Source organism: Sarcophilus harrisii, chromosome 3 (assembly GCF_902635505.1).
Source record: "Sarcophilus harrisii chromosome 3, mSarHar1.11, whole genome shotgun sequence".
NCBI classification, from domain to species: domain Eukaryota; kingdom Metazoa; phylum Chordata; class Mammalia; order Dasyuromorphia; family Dasyuridae; genus Sarcophilus; species Sarcophilus harrisii.
Window position 1 is genome coordinate 415,843,488 of NC_045428.1, and position 18,829 is coordinate 415,862,316.

Consider the following 18,829-nt stretch of genomic DNA (forward strand, 5'->3'; position numbering starts at 1 on the left):
TTCAGAAATCTGTTTCTGAAACTAGGGGTAAATACTTAATAAGCATATAAAATAAAAACATAGACCGATGACTCTGACAAATTTTTATCTCTTAAAAAGTAAATGCCAATACTTGAGGAGATTTTCAATTCTAATAAAATCCCAACAATTCATTCATACTCAGTATTCCCAGCAAAATGGATTCTGTCTTCTTCTAGTCCTTTGGGTATCCGTGGTGCATATTCTGAGAAAGTTTGGCAGTCAGTCAGACAGCTAGCATTAATTAATTGCTTACCATTTGCTAAACCTGGAGATATGAAGAGGCAATAACTTGGTCCCTGCCCTCAAGACTCTTGCATTTTAATGAGTAAAACAACATGTAAAAATACACATATGGATAGATATAGCGGGAATGGAAGGAAATCTCAAGAAGTAAATTACAGCCAGCAAAAGATTGCAGCAACCCAGGAAAATAAACAAAAGAAAGAGTTCACGTAAAGCAGTTCAGATTCTAAAACCACCCCACTCTTAAAAGTAAAAATTAAGGTATGTGTGACAGAGATGATATTTAACACTGCCTCTGTTCTCTACTTTTATACTTCCTTTACTCTTCCCACTAAAGGTCAATGGGCCTTTCTAGTCACATTCTAATGGAACCTCAAAGGTCATATTTCTATGCCAACTTCTAGCTCAATGTGTACAAATCTACAGAGAGAATACCAATAGGGAATCATTACAAAGGTGGGGAGAAAAGTCTTTTAATTCCTTATCATTTCACCATCCTTTCCCATTTGGGGGATTTTCTAATGCTTCCCATATAATACCCTTGAAAAGTTGCATGATGAAAGTTGGAATTAGAGGGAGAGGATAAGAAAATGAATCTCTCTTTACCTTTTCCTTATGACCTACCTCTTCCCCCAAACGTTCCTGGCTTCCCTTTTCTTTTTTTCCTTCTTCCTTTTTTCCTTCCTTTCTTCCTTCCTTTTTCTTTCTTTCCTTTTCTTCCTTTCCTTCTCTTTTTCTTCTATTTCTTTTTCTTCCTTCCTTCCTTCCATCCTTCTGCCCTTCTTTCTTTCCTTTCATCCTTCCTTTTTCCCCTTTTCGCTTTATTTCTTTCTTTCTCTGCTTCTATGTGTTCTCTGTCCCCTCCTAAAGGTTAGAAATGCTCTTGTATTTTTTTATTACATTCTTCTTCAGTCAGGGCTGAAGATTGTGGGTTTTGTGGGGGTGTTAGTTGGGTTCCAGTTAATTAAAGTTTTATTAGATTATGTTCTTGTTCACTTTAGCAAAAGCAGAAGTCTAGAAATTCCCTTCATTTTCTCTTTTTTTCTAACCGAATACAAAACCTCTCTTCCCCCCACTCCATTTTTTTTTTCTTCCCCTGCAACTCTTAAGAAATTCCCAGTTCGCCTACAATAGGTGGCTCAAGTTGTGTAATAATGAATGCTGAATCGGGGCAATGGCACAGTTTTCCATGTGAAGCTCAATTCCCCTATGTCTGCAAGAAACAACTGAATGAATCATCGAGGTCATCAGGTACTGCTTCCCTTTTTTAATCATTTGCAAAAAAGACTTTAAAAAATCATAGTTTTGTGAAAAATAAAATCAATAAATTTGGGGAATCTTTATCTAGATTGTCTTCATCCAAATGTGCTGACAGTTCAGATGGAGAGATTAGCTAATAAATTTTTGTTTTCTAAGAAGGATTCATTTATAGCTCATATTAACTATGTGGCCTTGTTGAATTTTCTTTAAAACTGAAGTGAATAAAGTGAGGCAAGTAGAAAGTTTATGTTTCAGTGTTTCTACAAGTGGAAAACAAAGCTTCTAGACAACAATTAAAGCATATTTGTACATGTAGTTCTCTAGTTTCTAGAGTTGTAACTTAATAAAATAATAATTATTTTCATAGGATTAGAGTTGTTACTGTACTTTAATTGCCACTAAGCCTTCAATGGTATTACTCAGATTAATTTTGTTTATACTGACTTCTTAGAGATAGAGAATGAATAATTGTATATCAGTTTACACAAGAATAAAATGCAAATTAATTTAAAGTATTAAATAATAGATACAAAATAGATCAAATAGATACAATAGAATTCCTAATTCAGGAAAAGAAGAAAAATAGCAAATTCAAAAATATATATTCTAACATAAGATTATTCCCTATAATATTGTGAACTAGCTTCATTTGGCTGTGAAGTGAGCCTTTATTTTCCTGACTCCTTCCTGAAACCAGCAAGTTCAAATTAAACTTACCACCTTCCTCCTAAATTAGCTCCAAAATTTCATAATTCTCTTGAGGGACACACCTGCCAATCATTCAAGGCCAGGATCTTTCCAATCACTCGGATTGGCAATTTTGGAGTCACATTCAACTCTCTCCAGTTTACATCCCTTTACACACAGTATTATCCTTGCTAAACTGACTGGTTTACTGGGCTTGGCATTCCATCTACTGACTCCAACATTTTGTATCTGGTAATCTCGAACATGTCGGTACTCCCTCCTCAATACCATAAATTTTTTTTTGCCTAGCTTTTTTACAATTTTTTACAATTCCTAGCTTCATTTAAGGTTTAACTCATGTTTCTTTCTGTGAAGAAAGCCTTTCCTCATCCCTTTTCTCCAGACCTACTTTTCTTTTCTTCAAAATATTAGTTATACAAATATCTTTATAAATATCTATTTTCCTCTCCTCCTCCCCACCTTGAGCAGTTTATTAGGAAGCTTTTAAAGACAACAATTGGTTTTCAATTTTTTCTAAATATCTTCAGCACCTAGCCCAGCATCTAATACATTGCACAGTCAATGAATGTTGGACTGGACTGTTTGAGAAAGCCATAGATTAGCAGTTTAAAGTTGAGACAAATTAAGGGAACTAAGGTTCTACATAAGGGTCTCTCTCAAATAGACTCTCAGAAATGAAAACCTCAAAGAGGAAAGCAAAAGCTCCCTGATAGAGAGCATTGTTTCCTAACCACAGATATTGCAAGTACAAATTCAGAAGTGATAGGAATGGTGTCCTACTTTTATTTACTAAAGAAGTGTGTGTGTGTGTGTGTGTGTGTGTGTGTGTGTGTGTGTGTGAATTTAGGTCAGTTGGTAACCATAAAGGTAAGTTGAGAGGAATGACTAATATGGCTATTCCCTTTTATCCTAAAAGAAAGGGAGGGAAAAAGGAGAATTCCATATATTATCTTCTACCCTATTTAGCTGTTCTCTTGACTAGTGGATAAATGGTCAAAATAGAATTTATTGTCTACATAGATTATTCCAATTTTAAATTTCCTTTTGTAATCAATGACTATTATACTGATTGCTAAGCTGTTCGTGTAACAAAATGGTAGTGTTTGCTTCACTGATGAGTATTAATTCTTTAGGTTACAGAGAGTATTGATAAACTTGACCAGACCTGTGCCCAGAGAAAGATTCATTTATTCTGTAGACTCTCTGTCAGCAAGAGACCAAGGGATATTTTCTTTTCAGCACCCTTTGTTGCTTCTGCTCCTGCCTACACAGATATGTGCTCAGTGTGGCATGTTAGGTCTGCCCCTACTAGATCCACCTTCTTGTTTTATTCCCTACCAAAAAAGTCAATATTTCCATAAAATCTAAGATCCCAGCTTTCCCAGAAGAGTTACATTTTAAGAAGGGAGATTATACGGTTATTTGGTCAAAATTAATGTGTCTTCAATGGAATATAAATAACTGCTTTTCCCCCCCCCCCCCCCCACCCCCAGATGTTTGGACATATTTAGAGACCCACTGTGATCCAGGCTGGCTACCAAACAATGGATTTTGCTATCTTCTGGTAAATGAAAGTAGTTCCTGGGATGAAGCAAATGCAGAATGCATATCCAACCACAGTAATCTAATCAGTATGCATTCTTTAGCAGATGTGGAGTTAGTTGTCAGAAAGCTCCATGAAGGAGGTAAGTTTTTCTAAGGCTCTCAAATGAGATGTTTTTAAGCATTCTAGTATACTTGTTCTATTAGCAAAAATGTTAACTTTGTGAAAACCTGACAAATTTTATCTTATGGTTTACGTGTTCTCCACTATTCCTTATAATGTAAGTACTCATTTATAGTCTACCAGTGATAATAATAATTTTATAATTCTTAAATGTATCCAAAAATCATAAGTATGTGAGGAAAAATAAATGAGTTGTTTGTTTTCCTTCAAGAGACATAAAGCACATGTCATCCTTCTAATTAAGTTCCAGCAGTTATTGTGGAGGTAATGTGACCTTCTGTAGGATTAGTCATTAGGAGGGGGGGCACCCAGATATAGGGAATGGAGCACCAGCCCTGGAGTCAGGAGGACCTGAGTTCAAATTCAGACTCAGACACATAACACATAGTAACTGTGTGACCCTGGGCAAGTCACTTAACCCCAATTACCTAGTCCCACCCAAAAAAGGATCAGTCATTAGGAAATTACCTAAACTTACAAAAATATATAGGTTAAGAGTGGCAGATTGAGAAGGGGAGTTGGCATTGGAGAAAAAGAAAAGATTGATGTCACTGAAAGACCAATATAGGTAGTGCTTACATTTGAATTACTCCTAATAAAGAAGAGAGGGAATCAGGTGAATTCACAATGAAATTCTATCAGATTTTAAAATAATAAGTAGTTTTTATGACAGAGACTATTTTAATATATAGAAAGGTTAGGCTAAATAACACTTCCATTGGTCTCTTGTGCTAAAGAAAACAAAGCTGAAATTTGCTAAATTCCTACTATGTGCTAGTTGCTGAGGGTATAATACAGAGAATTAAACAGTCCCTACTTTCAAGAAGTCTAGAATGGAAGAGACAGGTACATATGTAAGCATATATAAAATAAATATGAAATGGATAGTCTCTACTGGGCCTATATCTCAAAGAGATAATAAGAAAGGGAAAAGGTGTGCAAAAATCTTTGTGGCAGCCTTTTTTGTGATAGCAAGAAACTAGAAACTGAGTGGATGCCCATCAGCTGGGGAATGGCTGAATAAGTTATGGTATATGAATGTTATGGAATATTATTGTTCTATAAGAAATTATCATCAAGATGAATTCAGAAAGTCCTGTAGAGACTTACAAGAACTGATGCCAAGTGGAGAAAGTAGAACCAAGAGAACATTGTACCCAGCAACAACAAGATTATGTGATTGTCAATTCTGATGGAATTAGAGGGATGATTCAGGCCAATTTCAATAGAGAGAGAGCCATCTGCATCCAGAAAGAGGACTATGGAGACTGAATGTGAATCACAACATAGTATTTTCATCTTTTTGTCATTTTCTTGCTTTTTGTTCTCTTTCTCATTTTCTTTCCTTTTTGATCTGATTTTTTTTTGTGCAGCATGATAATTATGGAAATATGTATAGAAGAATTGCACATGTTTAACATACACTGGATTACTTGCTATCTGGGGGAGGGAGTGAGGGAAAGGAGGGAGAAAAAATTAGAACACAAAGTTTTGCAAGGGTGAATGTTGAAAACTATGTATATATTTTAAAAATAAAAAGTTTAGAAATATGAAATAGATAAATACAAATAAATATAATAAAATTAGTTTAAAAAGAGAGGGACACTAACAATTGGGGAAATCAGGGAATGACTTTTTTAGAAGGTGATGTATAAGCTGCAAAAGAAGGATTCTTTGAGACAAAGGTGAGGAGAGAATGCTTTCTAGCTATGTGGGAACAGTCACAATTATGCGATCTTCAATGAAATTTGAAAGATAGTTTGGGGCCAAGTTATAAAAGGTTTTGTGTTTATCCTATAAGATAGTAGAGAGCCCCTGGAATATATTCAATAGGAATAGTGACATAGCAAGGTCTTACACTTAATAAAATTACTTTGGCAGAAATAGGGACCAGAGTAGAGAAAGTCTTGAGACAAAGAGACCAATTATAAAGATGTTGTAATAATGGAGCAAGAAGTGATGAGAGTGTGAACTGAGGTAGTAGCTGTGGGAATAAAGAAAAGGGATCAGAATTGAGAGTTGTTGAAGTAAAAATGTAAGATAAAATAAAAAAAGATTTTTAAAATGTAAAATAATAATGGTAACTGATTTAGATATGTGGTATGAGAGAGAGTGAGGAGTCAAGGGAGATGGTAAGATTATGAATCTGGGAGACAGGAAGAAAAGTAGTATCTTCAATAGAAATAGAGAAGTTCGGAAGAAGGACAGCTTCGATTCAAATATAACCAGTTCAATTTGGGACAGGTTGAATTTGAGATGTCTCTGAGACATCCAGCTTGAAATGTCCAGCACGCAGTTGGAAAGAAAACCACAGATCAATGTGATTACTGAATAATAATGCAAAATTGCTAAACATAGAATCATAAATAGAATTTAGCCATTTATCAAAAAAAGACTGCCCCATTATGACAAAGTCGAATTTACAAATAGGTGGTATATACCAGAAAAAATGTTTAAGATCATGCATTTTATCTCAAGAAAAAAAAAAAGATTTCATAATGATATTATATCCAGGAAAATTCCTTGATAAAATAAAGCATTCTACTTATAAATATATATACATATGAATAAAAAGACATGCATTATATGATAAAATGTTAATAATATGATAAAAAGCATACATCTGAAACCACAAAGTATATTATTATATTTCTGAACAATTCTAAAAAAAAATTCTCATTTGGATGGAAGAGCAGAAGGGGAGAAACTAAAACAAGTATATCTACTTTCTTTACTCCAATCTGATGTAAATTTTGAAATATTGATAAATCAAGTTATAAACCACATCAAAATATCATTCATAATATTATTATAAGTATATATCTAAAATTATATCATAGTATCATATACAATTAAATATTAAAAGCAGTCTTTTTTTTTAAAAGAAAATGATAAACAGAATGCAGCACATAGCAAGCACATAGAATCTTAATTGATATAATTTTTAAAATCATAAAAGCAATAAAATATGGGGGGGAAACAAAGTAATTAAACATTAATAATGGAAAAGTCAAAACATATGTTTGCGGACAGCATGATTATATAGCTAGAAAACCTAAGGCTATCTTGATAAAAAATTAATGGAGATAATAAATGAATGTATTAAAGTTGTGGGATATAAGATAGAACTGCAAAAATTACCTGCATTTTGATATACCACTGTCAAGAATGAAGAGAAATTAGAAGGAAAAGAGAATTAATAGCAAAAAAAAAAGATGTATTAAATATTTGGGCATTAACTTATCAAGACATAGAAATATTAAGACAAAAGGAAAGAGGAACCTCTACCCAGTTCTAATAGCTGCTAGGTCTCATACCCCAGATTCTTTGAGAAATCAAGAATTCTGGGATATTCTGATTTTAGTCTTAGTATACCTATAATACTAACATCAGTGATAATAATTGCATTTATATAATGACAGTTTGTAGAATGTTTTGCAAATATAATCTCATTTTATTCTAACAACCCTGGGATAAATGTGCTTTGATTATTCCCATTTTATAGATGGGGAAACTGAGGCAGTCAATAGTTAAGGGATATATAGTCACATAGTTCACAAGTATTTAAAGCAAGATTTGACCTAAGTTATTCCTGACTACAAATCAAATGCTCTATCCATATCCACTGTGCCACTTAAATACTTAATTCTCCGGTTTGATTAAGAGGTATTTAATAGGGATAATCAAAATGGTGACTATAGGAACAATCTTAGCTCAGTATTAAACATGTCATTTTATTGTAAGTTGAACTAGCAGGAAATGGACCATCTGCAGAATAATTATTTCAACATACAAATCAATCTATAATACCTTCTATATGATAAAAATGTAATCCTTGATGATAGTTCTAAATATATGTCATGTAATTATTCCCATAAAGAAAATTGTAATGAATTATAATTGATTCTGAGATTCAAGAATAAGTGGACTTCTCAGCTCCAACAGTGAGGAGAGTATCAGTTAAGCCTCTGCTACTTCTTCATTGTTGTTTAGGAAGAAGTTCCAGAGCACAGCCCAAAGGCTGCTGTCTTATTTCTAAATATCAGGAAAGAGGATTATAAATATCCAAGGCAGTTTTAGAGAAATTTTCCATCCCTGCTTAAATCTGTTTCCTGAATTCCTTATCTGTTTCTTTTATTTATACAGGGCAGAGATAGGAACCTATATCCAATAGCAGAAGTCCCAAAACCCTGCCTTTTACTTTCAAGCAGGCAGGTAGTATGTATTTATTGGCAATTACTGTGTGCCAGATACTGTGTTAAAGCTCTAAAAATAAAATACAAATACCAAACAAAAAATAGTCTTTCCCCTCAAGGAGCTTACCCACTAAGATTTGAGGTGGATGGATGGGGAAGACAACAGATTTTTTAAAAGAACTGAAAAGCAGGGAGAGATAGGAAAGAAGGAGATGGTATTCATGTTGGATATATAGTAGCAAAGTCTGGAAAAAGAAGCACAGCTGGGAAGAGAATAAAAGATGGCCAATCTTCTTGGCCATCTTCTTGGGCCAATAGACCCATCTTCAAAATGGAGTTCTTGGATCAGAAACTCAGCGCCAGAGTAAGGATTCTGTATGACAAAGAGATGTTTCAGCATGGGAAGTCAATTGAGTCATGGTGGCAAAGTTCAAAAAATAGTTAAAAGTACAGCTACGAATCTTAAGTGAAATATTAGCAGAGAGATTACAGCAAGTTATCTCCAGGATAATATACCATGAGCAAGTAGGATTTATACCAGGAATACAGGGCTGGTTCAATATTAGGAAAACTATTAGCATAATTGACTATATCAATAATAAAACTAACAAAAATCATATGATTATCTCAATAGATGAAGAAAAAGCATTTGACAAAATCCAACATTCATTCCTATTAAAAACAGTAGAAAGAATAGGAATAAATGGAGTGTTCTTTAACATGATCAGTAACATCTATGTAAAAGCATCATATGTAATAGGGATAAATCGGAACCATTCCCAATAAGATCAGGGGTAAAAAGGTTGCCCACTGTCACCATTACTATTCAGTATTGCATTAGAAATGTTAGCAAATTATCATTCTTTGCAGATGGTATACTTAGAGAATCTTAGAGAGTCAACTAAAAAACTACCAGAAACAACTCACAACTTTAGCAAAGTTGCAGGATACAAAACAAATCCACATAAATCATCATCATTTTTATATATTACTATTAAAGTCCAGCAGCAAGAGATACAAAGAGAAATTATATTTAAAATAACTATAGATAATATTAAAATATTTGGGAGTCTATCTGCAAAGGCAAACTCAGGAACTATATGAATTCAATTACAAAATACTTTCCATACAAATAAAGTCAGATATAATCAATTGAAAAAATACCAAGTGCTCATGGGTAGGCCGAACTAATATAATAAAAATGACAGTACTATCTAAATTAATCTATTTATTCAGTGCCATGCCAATTAAACTCCCAAGAAATTATTTTACAGAGCTAGAAAAAATAACAAAGTTCATCTAGAAGAATAAAAGGTTATGAATTTCAAGAGAATGAATGGAAAAAATGCAAACAAAGGTGGCCCAGCTGTACCAGATCTAAAACCATATTATAAAGCAGCGGTCATCAAAACCATTTGGTACTGGCTAAGAAATAGAGTATCTGATCAGTGGAATAGGTTAGGTTCACAGACATAATAATCAATGACTATAGTAGTCTAATGTTTGACAAATTCAAAGACTCCAGCTTCTGGAACAAGAACTCACTATTTAACAAAAAATGGCTGGGAAAATTGGAAATCAGTGTGGCAGAAACTATGCATTGACCCACACCTAACACCCTATTCCAAAATAAGGTCTAAATGGACTCATGATTTAGGCATAAAGGGTTATACTATAAGCAAATTAGAAGAACAAAAAATAGTCTTCCTCTTAGATCTGTGAAGAAGGAAGGAGTTTGTGGCCAAGGAAAAACTGGAATACTTTATGGAATACAAAATAAATAATTTTTATTATATTAAGTTAAAAAAAGATTTTGTACAAATAAAATCAAGACAGCCAAGATTAGAAGGGAAGCAATAAACTGGAGGGGGGGGAGGATTTTACATTTTAAAGTTCTGATAAAGGCCTCGTTTCTAAAACATATAGAGAATTGACTCAAATTTTTAAGAATTCAAGCCATTCTCCAATTGATAAGTGATCAAAGGATATGAACAATTTTCAGATGAAGAAATTTAAACCATTTCTAATATGAAAAGTGTTCTAAATCATTATTGATCAGAGAGATGCAAATTAAGACAACTCTTAGTTGTGCCACTACACACTTCTCACATTGCCTAAGATGACAGGAAAAGATAATGACAAATGTTGGAGGAGATGTGGGAAAACTGGGATACTAATACATTGTTGGTGGAATTATAAATTGATTTGGAATTATGCCCAAAGGGCTATCAAACTATATATATCCTTTAATCCAGCAGTGTCTCTGTTGGACCTGTATCCCAAAGAGATCATAAAGGAAGGAAAAGGACCCATATGTGCAAAAATATTTGTGGCAGCCCTTTTTGTATTGGCAAGAAACTGGAAGCTGAGTGGATCAGTTAGAGAATTGCTGAATAAATTGTGATTTATGAATGTTATGGATTAATGTTCTATAAGAAATGATCAGTAGGATGATTTTAGATAGGCCTGGAGAGATTTACATGAACTGATGTTTAGTGAAATGAGCAGAACGAAGAATTCATTGTACATGGCAACAGCAAGATTATACAATGATCGATTCTGATGGACGTGGTTATTTTCAATGATAAGATGATTGAGGCCACTTCCAATGGTCTTGTGATGAAGAGAGTCATCTGCATCCAGAGAGAGGACTGTGGGAACTGAGTGTGAATCACAACATACTCACTCTTTTTATTGTTGTTTGCATTTTGTTTTCTTTCTCATTCCTTTCCTTTTTGATCTGATTTTTCTTGTGCAGCATGATAATTGTATAAATATGTATAGAAGAATTGCACATATTTAGCCTATATTGGATTTTTTGCTGTCTAGGTGTGAGAATAGGAAGAAGAGAGGAAGATAAATTTAGAACACAAGGTTTTACAAGGGTGAATATTAAAAAAATTATCTATGCATATATTTTGAAAATAAAAAGTCTTCATAATAATTAAAAAGAAAGTACAGCTATAAAGGGAGTGAAGCAAGGCCAACCTGGGTTGTTTGAGGATGGCCAAAATGGAGTACTGCCATCACCTTCCCATCCCACTACAGAAACTCACCAATGGGATAAGGAGTACAGCATGGTGAAAGGATGTTCCAGGTATAAAAAAGCAGCTGAGTCATGGTAGTGAAATCTGGAGAAATTCAGAAGCATATCTAGGGGAGATCAAACTAGGTTATATTCATGTGCATGTTACATGCCTCTCAGTTCCAGCTCCTCAAATAAAATGTTATCTACCTATACTAGAAACTGCCCATCAAAGTAGTTAGTTTGGAACAAGGGGATTATGTTCCCCATTAAGTAAACAGAAAGCCACATTCTTTGTCCAGTTCATTTGTGGTCTCTATCATTAGGAACTACATTTCTTCATCAGCAGGGTCCTGCCCTAGAAAACTTCCCCTTTAAGCCTGTGACCATTATGGAATCTACCCCTTTAGCTGAGGGTAAGAAGGAGAAAGCAGTTCATTGATCATCTTCATCTTTGAATGCTAGAAAGTATCAGTTGCTAATTATACCATCACCAAATGTAAAGAATATCAGAATCAAGTAAAGGTGGTTTATTTCTTCAAAGAGGAAGGAAACCCATGCATGTTTCTAGACACAAGAAAGGAACCATAGGACCAGATTGAAGATGAAGAGGGAAGCTATAGACGGGGTAAACTCTAAGAGAAAATAGAAGGGCTTTGTGAATGAGAGCATATGTAGAGTAGTGATCTTTTGAAGAAGGGCCCTTTCTTCCACAGAAATTTGAACAGCAGAGAAGAGCTGACAGTGTTCAAGGTGTGAAGTAGGGAGAAAATCTTAGGATCATAGATTTAAAGACAGAAGGAGCATTAGATGTCATGTAATCCAACCTCTTGATTTTACAGATGAGGAAACTGTAGCCCATGACAGTGACCTGCCTACACTCACAGAAGGTGGTAAAATGGCAAGAACCAAGTTTCTGTGATTCCATAGAGTTTAGTGTGCTTCTATGGATCATGTTGTCATTCTTGAGTCTTTTTTTCTATCTTAATTTCTCTTACATTGTAGTTCTCTTTTTATTTCCTGTCTAAATCTATAGCTCCTTTGAATGATATCATTTTATTGGATCATAGTTTTAGATGATGGTCTCATCAAGTTCCATCCCTTCACTTTCCAGAAAGGTTAAGTGACTTCTCATTAAAGTAGTTAAGTATCAACAACAATTAGAACCCAAGTGGTTTGAATCCCAACACAGGGCTATTATCCACTGTACCTGGATAGGTATTTCATCCAATATGACTCATATTTATATAGCATTCAAAGTTCTGAAAAATACATATTGCATATATATCAGGTCAGTCAATCCTCACAAGAATGTCATAAAGTAATTGATACAGATCTTATCTTAATTTTTAAAAATCCAACAAACTAATGCTGAGATAAGTTAAGTAGTCCAGGGTAACATAGTTATTAATCATCTGAGGAAGGATACAAATCCAAAATTTTTAGATTTTAAGTCTAACATCATGCCAATTATATCCTTATTCCAAGTAGTCAGTGAAAGACCTAGTATGAAAGAACCTATGTCTCAAAGTTGCCTATTCCATTATTTGATACATCTGATTTTCCAAAAACTACTAGTGTGTTTCTTCCCCAACTACCCTGTATTCATTTTTGTATATTTTCAGTATGTATTACATCTCTGAATGTACTACATCTAGAATATAAACTCCTTGCAGGCAGGAATTGTGATTTGATTTTGATTTGTAACTCTGTGTACTTAGCACAATACCTAATATTTAATTAATGCTTGTTGGTTGATTAAATATAAATGTGAAAAAACAAAGAATCCTGCTGACAACTTCAAGAGAGAAACTTGTAAAAAGAATAACATTTTATTAACTGAAATGAACTAAGCTTAAATGTAAAGACATTTTTTTTTAAAAAAATTGATACCATCCAAAAATTTACTAATCTCTGAACTCTCTTCTTTTAGAAACCAAGGAAGAAATATGGACAGGTCTTAAGAATAATGATACACCAGCTTTATTTAAATGGTCAGATGGCACTGAAGTAACTCTTACTTACTGGGACCAAAATCAACCTGATATTCCCTACAATAAAACTCCTAACTGTGTTTGCTATTCAGGAAAGGTAGGAAAGCATCTGTGATTTATGTATCATATTATTGTATTATCTGACTTCAATAATATTTTTTTAATTAATGGAAGCTTCTATTTGTCTATAAATAAATTAGGGAAGGAAGAAAAGAATCAGCATCCAGTAGATGAGTTCTACCTTTCTCAGCAAGTTTGTTGTTGCGCAGTCATTTCAATCATGTCTGAGTGTTCTTGACCTCATTTGGTAAAGGTTAATTACAAACTTAGATGTCCCTTCCCTCTCTACCTAAATACTTTGTATTTAATTATCGTATATTTATTTGCATTTATTCTCTATATTTATTCTTTACATACATATATATAATTATATATGCTTTCCTTTTTCCATCCTACCCTATTTACCCCCAATTAGAACAAGATTACTTGAAAGTAGGGAACATTTTATTCTTTGTATTTGTATCCCTAGTGCCTAGAACAGTAGCATATAGATGCTCTTTGGCTTCTCACATGGTACATACTTTGAGGGGAGGGATAGTCTCGGCTCACTCTGTCTTCCAACTACTGAGTACAATGCCTCTCAGAGTCAATAAAGATTTGCTAATAATGATGACAACAGATGATATGTGTCCTATCAGACAAATATACATTTTCCCTGCCTTATAAAGGGGGCTTACCATAGTTATCACCTATAGAAGCAGTTATATGCTATTTGGTTTAAGATCTTGAAAATGAATTTAAGCTTCTGCACTGATTGTGGGGTTAGTGGCAATGGATTCAAATTCCAATTTTAACAATTACTATTTTTCTCATGTTGAGAAAATCACTTAATCTTCCTGCACCTCAGTTTTTGTTATCTGTAAAACAAGGTGTCACTGAGGTTCTTTCTTGCTCTAGATTTATCATAGGCACTATGATTCTGCTACAGAGATTCCAATATAATTTCTTTTTAGTTAACTCAATGACCATTTGTTAAATATTTTCTATGTTCTAGACACTATGCCAAGTAGTTTTTGAGTTATTCTGGTATTTAGAACATGATTACAGCATAAATACTAGCTATATGTAAAAATTCATTCAAGAAAGCTGTGGTAGCCATGAAAACTTAAAAAAATCTTTTAAAGTCATTATGATAGCATTAAATTCTGAATGTACCAAGAGTTTAAAACAAAGGGTTGTTAATACTATATGATGACCAATTCTGATGGACCTGGCCATTCTCAGCAATGAGATGAACCAAATCAGTTCCAATGGAGCAGTAATAAACTGAACCAGCTACACCCAGCAAAAGAACTCTGGGAGATGACTAAGAACCATTACATTGAATTCCCAATCCCTATATTTTTGCCTGTCTGCATCTTTGATTTCCTTCACAGGCTAATTGTACAGTATTTCAGAGTCTGATTCATTTTGTACAGCAAAATAACGGTTTGTATATCTATCTATTGTATATCTAATTTATATTTTAATATATTTAACATCTACTGGTCATCCTGCCATCTGGGAGAGGGGGTGGGGGAAGGAGGGGAAAAATTGGAACAAGAGGCTTGGCAATTGTCAATGCTGTAAAGTTACCCATATATATAACTTGTAAATAAAAGGCTATTAAAATAAAAAATAATAATAAAAATAAAACAACGGGTTGTTGCTAATAGGAGTAGATTAAAGATGATCTGGTCACACTATGTGCATAGTTAATTTGGGGAGGAGGAGACTTCTTTTTGTTGATGTGATCCTTCCCCTTGAACTTCTTCCATAACTATCTTCCTCTGTCTTTCTTTTAACACTGTATCACTCTCTTCTCATTCTTATTTAACATTGTAGCTCTTTTCTGATTCTTTCCATATTCTGAGAATCAATGAAACCTAGGTGTTTGTTTTTTTTCTTCAAGCCTATTGAATCTTTGAGCATCCTTTTCTAGATTTACTGATCCTTTTCTTAGGTCAAGGTCAAGAAAAAGAGTCAGCATAATCCTAGCTCCCCATTGCCCTGAATTACTTTAAATTCCATCCTACCCTGGCCAGATCTTTATTTTTACTTGTGGACATCTAAGTCAATCTCCTCTCCAGTGATTCCAGTAACCTCACTTACTATTTGTTTCTCTACCCTAAATTATTTTCTCATCATCCCCTCACTTCCCAGTTCCTCATTCTTAATCCTCATGACCTCTTTTTAAGTCCAGTTCAACCACACACAAATAGCTGTACATAAGCTACCATTCACTACCACAGTTGGAATTAATTTGGGCTCTCTATATGAATCAAGGAAGGGGTTTTTTATTATTAAAATTAGGAAACTTGATGAGTGTTTGCCACCCATTTCAGTTCCTCCATTTGGCAGCTAAAACCTCTTAAACTGAGTAACTAAGCATCCATACCAGAAAGAGGAAGTAGAAAAAAACCCATGCAAAAGATTATGAATCCAAAGGAGATTTATTAGAAGATAATCTTTACCAGCTGGCTAAAGAGAGGAGGAGCCTGCCCATTACAGTGCTCCATAATCTGTGTATTGATAGATGGAATGATGTGATAGACCCTTCAGATATGGCTTCTAAGCTTGCCCTTTTGTACAGGAAAAATTCTACCTCTGACGTGTGTTAGAAATGTTCCTTCCATTTGTGGGGTCCCAAGACAGTGATTTATATTAGAACAAGTGTTTTGATTCTCTCTGTTTTTCAAATCTATGCTTTGAGTGTGATAAATAGTTAGGTGGTATGTGATTATGGAGTTGTGACATTTCCTCATTTACTTCAGGTACTTGTGGTTAGCTAACAAAGGGATTATAGAAGATCTTGTCCACAGTGCCAATGCTATGAGCTTGATAGATACTTCTTTATGGAATTATAATTGGGGAAACAGAGGGAGAAATTGGCTGGTTTCAAGGACAAAAGGAAAGTGCATAGGTATACAGGATAATAGCCAATTCAAAATTCTTTTGTCAGTTCCTTTCATGACCTTGGACTGATCTTTAAAGTGAGGATCAAAGACATCCTTAAGAGGTACTTTTTCCTCTCAGAATTTTACATGTGAACTCTGAAACTAAGGAGGGAATAAACTTTTAAAACTTTCCCTAAGAGAAATAAAAGCCTTAATTTTTAATATTATAGCTTTGAATTAATATATATTCGTGTAGGGTTTTCTTTAGCAAGCAGTATCAATTTGTTCCTATTCCCCAAAGAAAGTATTATACTTGTAGCTAAAAAAAATTCTAAGAAATAAAGAGATCCTTATACATTATCAGAAGGTTCATCTGTGAGAATCTCTAATTATGATTCTAAGGAAAATAAGTTCTTTCAGACTTTTTTTTAAGGCAACAAGATAGATAATGAGAGCTCAAATACATAGTGCCAATAAGGTTTATGAAGTACTTTTCTACTGTATCATTTTGAGATCAAAGGAACCTAAACTATGAGTTTAAAGAGATCATAATGGTCATCAAATGTAATACCCTCATTTGACAGATAGAAAAAATGGGCACAAAGAAGCTGTTTGACATGTCTAAAGTCACATGGCTACAGTCGAAGGCAGGATTTGAACATAATTTTCCTGAACCATGCTTCAGAAATCTACTCACTGGTAGAGTTAGTGTTTCTATTTATATGAATTCTAGGTAGTAAATATATTCTCATTTTACAAATGAGGAAACAGGTACTCATAAAAGGCTCAAGGTCCATAACTTTGTGAGTGAATTTTAACCATATTCACTGACATGTAAAAAGATTACCTAATGTTCTATTCTCTTTGACACAGTCTTTTCCCTCTGTTTCTGTCTCAACTGATAATGTAGTCAATTAAGAATGATGATAAAGCTCATGGGAAGATTAAATTAGTGTCCCCTAGGAGCCTGATGTGATTCTGACAGTCTAGCTAGGCCAATATCCCTGGAGGACAATTGAGAGCTTCTCTAGAGGATTCTTGTCTTTATTGTTTGAAGATTAGAACAACTTGGGGTTCAGTTTTAAAGTTTTATTTTAAAAATCCCTTTTTTCCTAAGCAACTTTATTACTTGTTTTTACCACAGTTAGGTCACTGGAAAGTCCAATCCTGTGAAAAGAAACTCAAGTATGTATGCAAGAAAACAGGAAAGACAGTCAACGAAACAAAATTGGATAAGGACTGTCCTCAAGAAGAGGTATATTGAAATTCCTAAGCCAACATGGAGCCCGTCTTAGCCAGAAATGGTGAGGGGAGAATGAGGTTTAGAAGAAAATGTTGTTTCTAGACAAGAGTTCTTAACCTGTAGGTCTGTGAATTTGTTACGTATTTTGTTAACTGTTTTTCAATAATTGATTTCCTTTGAAATCCTATGTTTTTCATTTTATGCATTTAAAAACATTACTATCAGAAAAGATCCATAGTCTTCACTGGGATTCCCAAAGGGGTTCAGAAAGTTAAAAATCCTTGTACTGGACCAAGCCAAAAGTTTGTAATTTTCCTTTGGAGAGTTATATATTGGGATGTTAATATACTCAAGAAGTCATCCAAAATACACATATAACTGCTACTTCATGTACTGCTGAACTCTGGGGTTAATTTAGTCATAAACTTTTTATCCTTCCTCTTTCTAGAATTTGGTGCCTCCTATCCTCAGCCTGTAGAGACATCAAGCTGCTAGCTTCCCATCTTCCATCCTCCAATTAAATTGAGTTTAGGATTTTGTGTTTAATGCTTCAATACTTTGCTTAAGTCAGAGAGATGTTGCCTATCTTAGAAGACTCTGTAATAATAACCTGTTCTAATTTAGGGCTGGGAGAGGCATGGAGAAGCTTGTTATAAGATATATAAAGATGAGGTTCCCTTTGGAACTCACTGCAATCTCACAATAACTAACAGGTATGATAACCATCAGGTAAGCTGGACATTCATAGAAACATAGACCTGAAGTCAGAAGGGACTCCAGAGGCAATCTAGTACAACACCTTCATTTTACACGTGAAAAAACTAAAGCCCTGAGAAACTTAAGTGACTTGTCCAAGATCATATACATCTTAAGTATTAGTGGCAAAATTTGAACCCAAGTCCTCTAAATTCAGAAGCCAGTGGGCTGGCTGCTTAATATAAGAAGGCATCGGGTTTTTTCCCTACTCTTTTCTCAAGTCATCATGTGACTTCTTCCCCTGCAACATCTCACATCCTCCTCCTTATTCTGACAGCCATAAACTTATTCAGATCCTCTTTAGTTCTCACTTGGATTATTCATTTGTCTCCTAATTGGTCTGCTACCTTAAGTCTTCCCCCTCTAGAGAGGATCAAAAAAGACATTCTCTGCATAGGGACTAATGTGATTTCTCTAAAGTGCATGTCTGCGGTCACTTGCCTCTCAACAAATTCCCCACATCTCCCTATTACTTCCAGGGTAAAGAAACGAACTCTTCTGGATAGCAATTAAAGCCCTTCACTACCTGACTTTGTTAGCCTTTAATACCTTTCAGAAATTCTACAGTCTAGCCAAAATGGTCTTCTTACTGTTCCTTAAACATGACACGCTATCTCCTGTATCCTTGCATTGACACAGGCAGATCCCTGGGCTCAGAATGCTGTCCCTCCTTACCTCTGCCTCAGTCAGTCCTGGGTCCTTTAGAGCTCCTCTCAAGTGT

At 34.4% G+C, this 18,829-nt stretch overlaps 1 protein-coding gene across 1 annotated transcript in view; it reads left to right on the top strand.

The window, feature by feature from the left end:
- Nucleotides 1–18,829, top strand: part of LOC100913237 (CD302 antigen) — a 176,982-nt gene that overhangs the window by 34,747 nt on the left and 123,406 nt on the right. Inside the window, exons 6-10 of the mRNA XM_023499237.2 lie at nucleotides 1,375–1,515; nucleotides 3,726–3,917; nucleotides 13,113–13,270; nucleotides 17,254–17,364; nucleotides 17,977–18,065. Of these exons, the coding sequence (XP_023355005.1) occupies nucleotides 1,375–1,515; nucleotides 3,726–3,917; nucleotides 13,113–13,270; nucleotides 17,254–17,364; nucleotides 17,977–18,065 (691 nt within the window). The remainder of the gene's footprint in view (nucleotides 1–1,374; nucleotides 1,516–3,725; nucleotides 3,918–13,112; nucleotides 13,271–17,253; nucleotides 17,365–17,976; nucleotides 18,066–18,829) is intronic.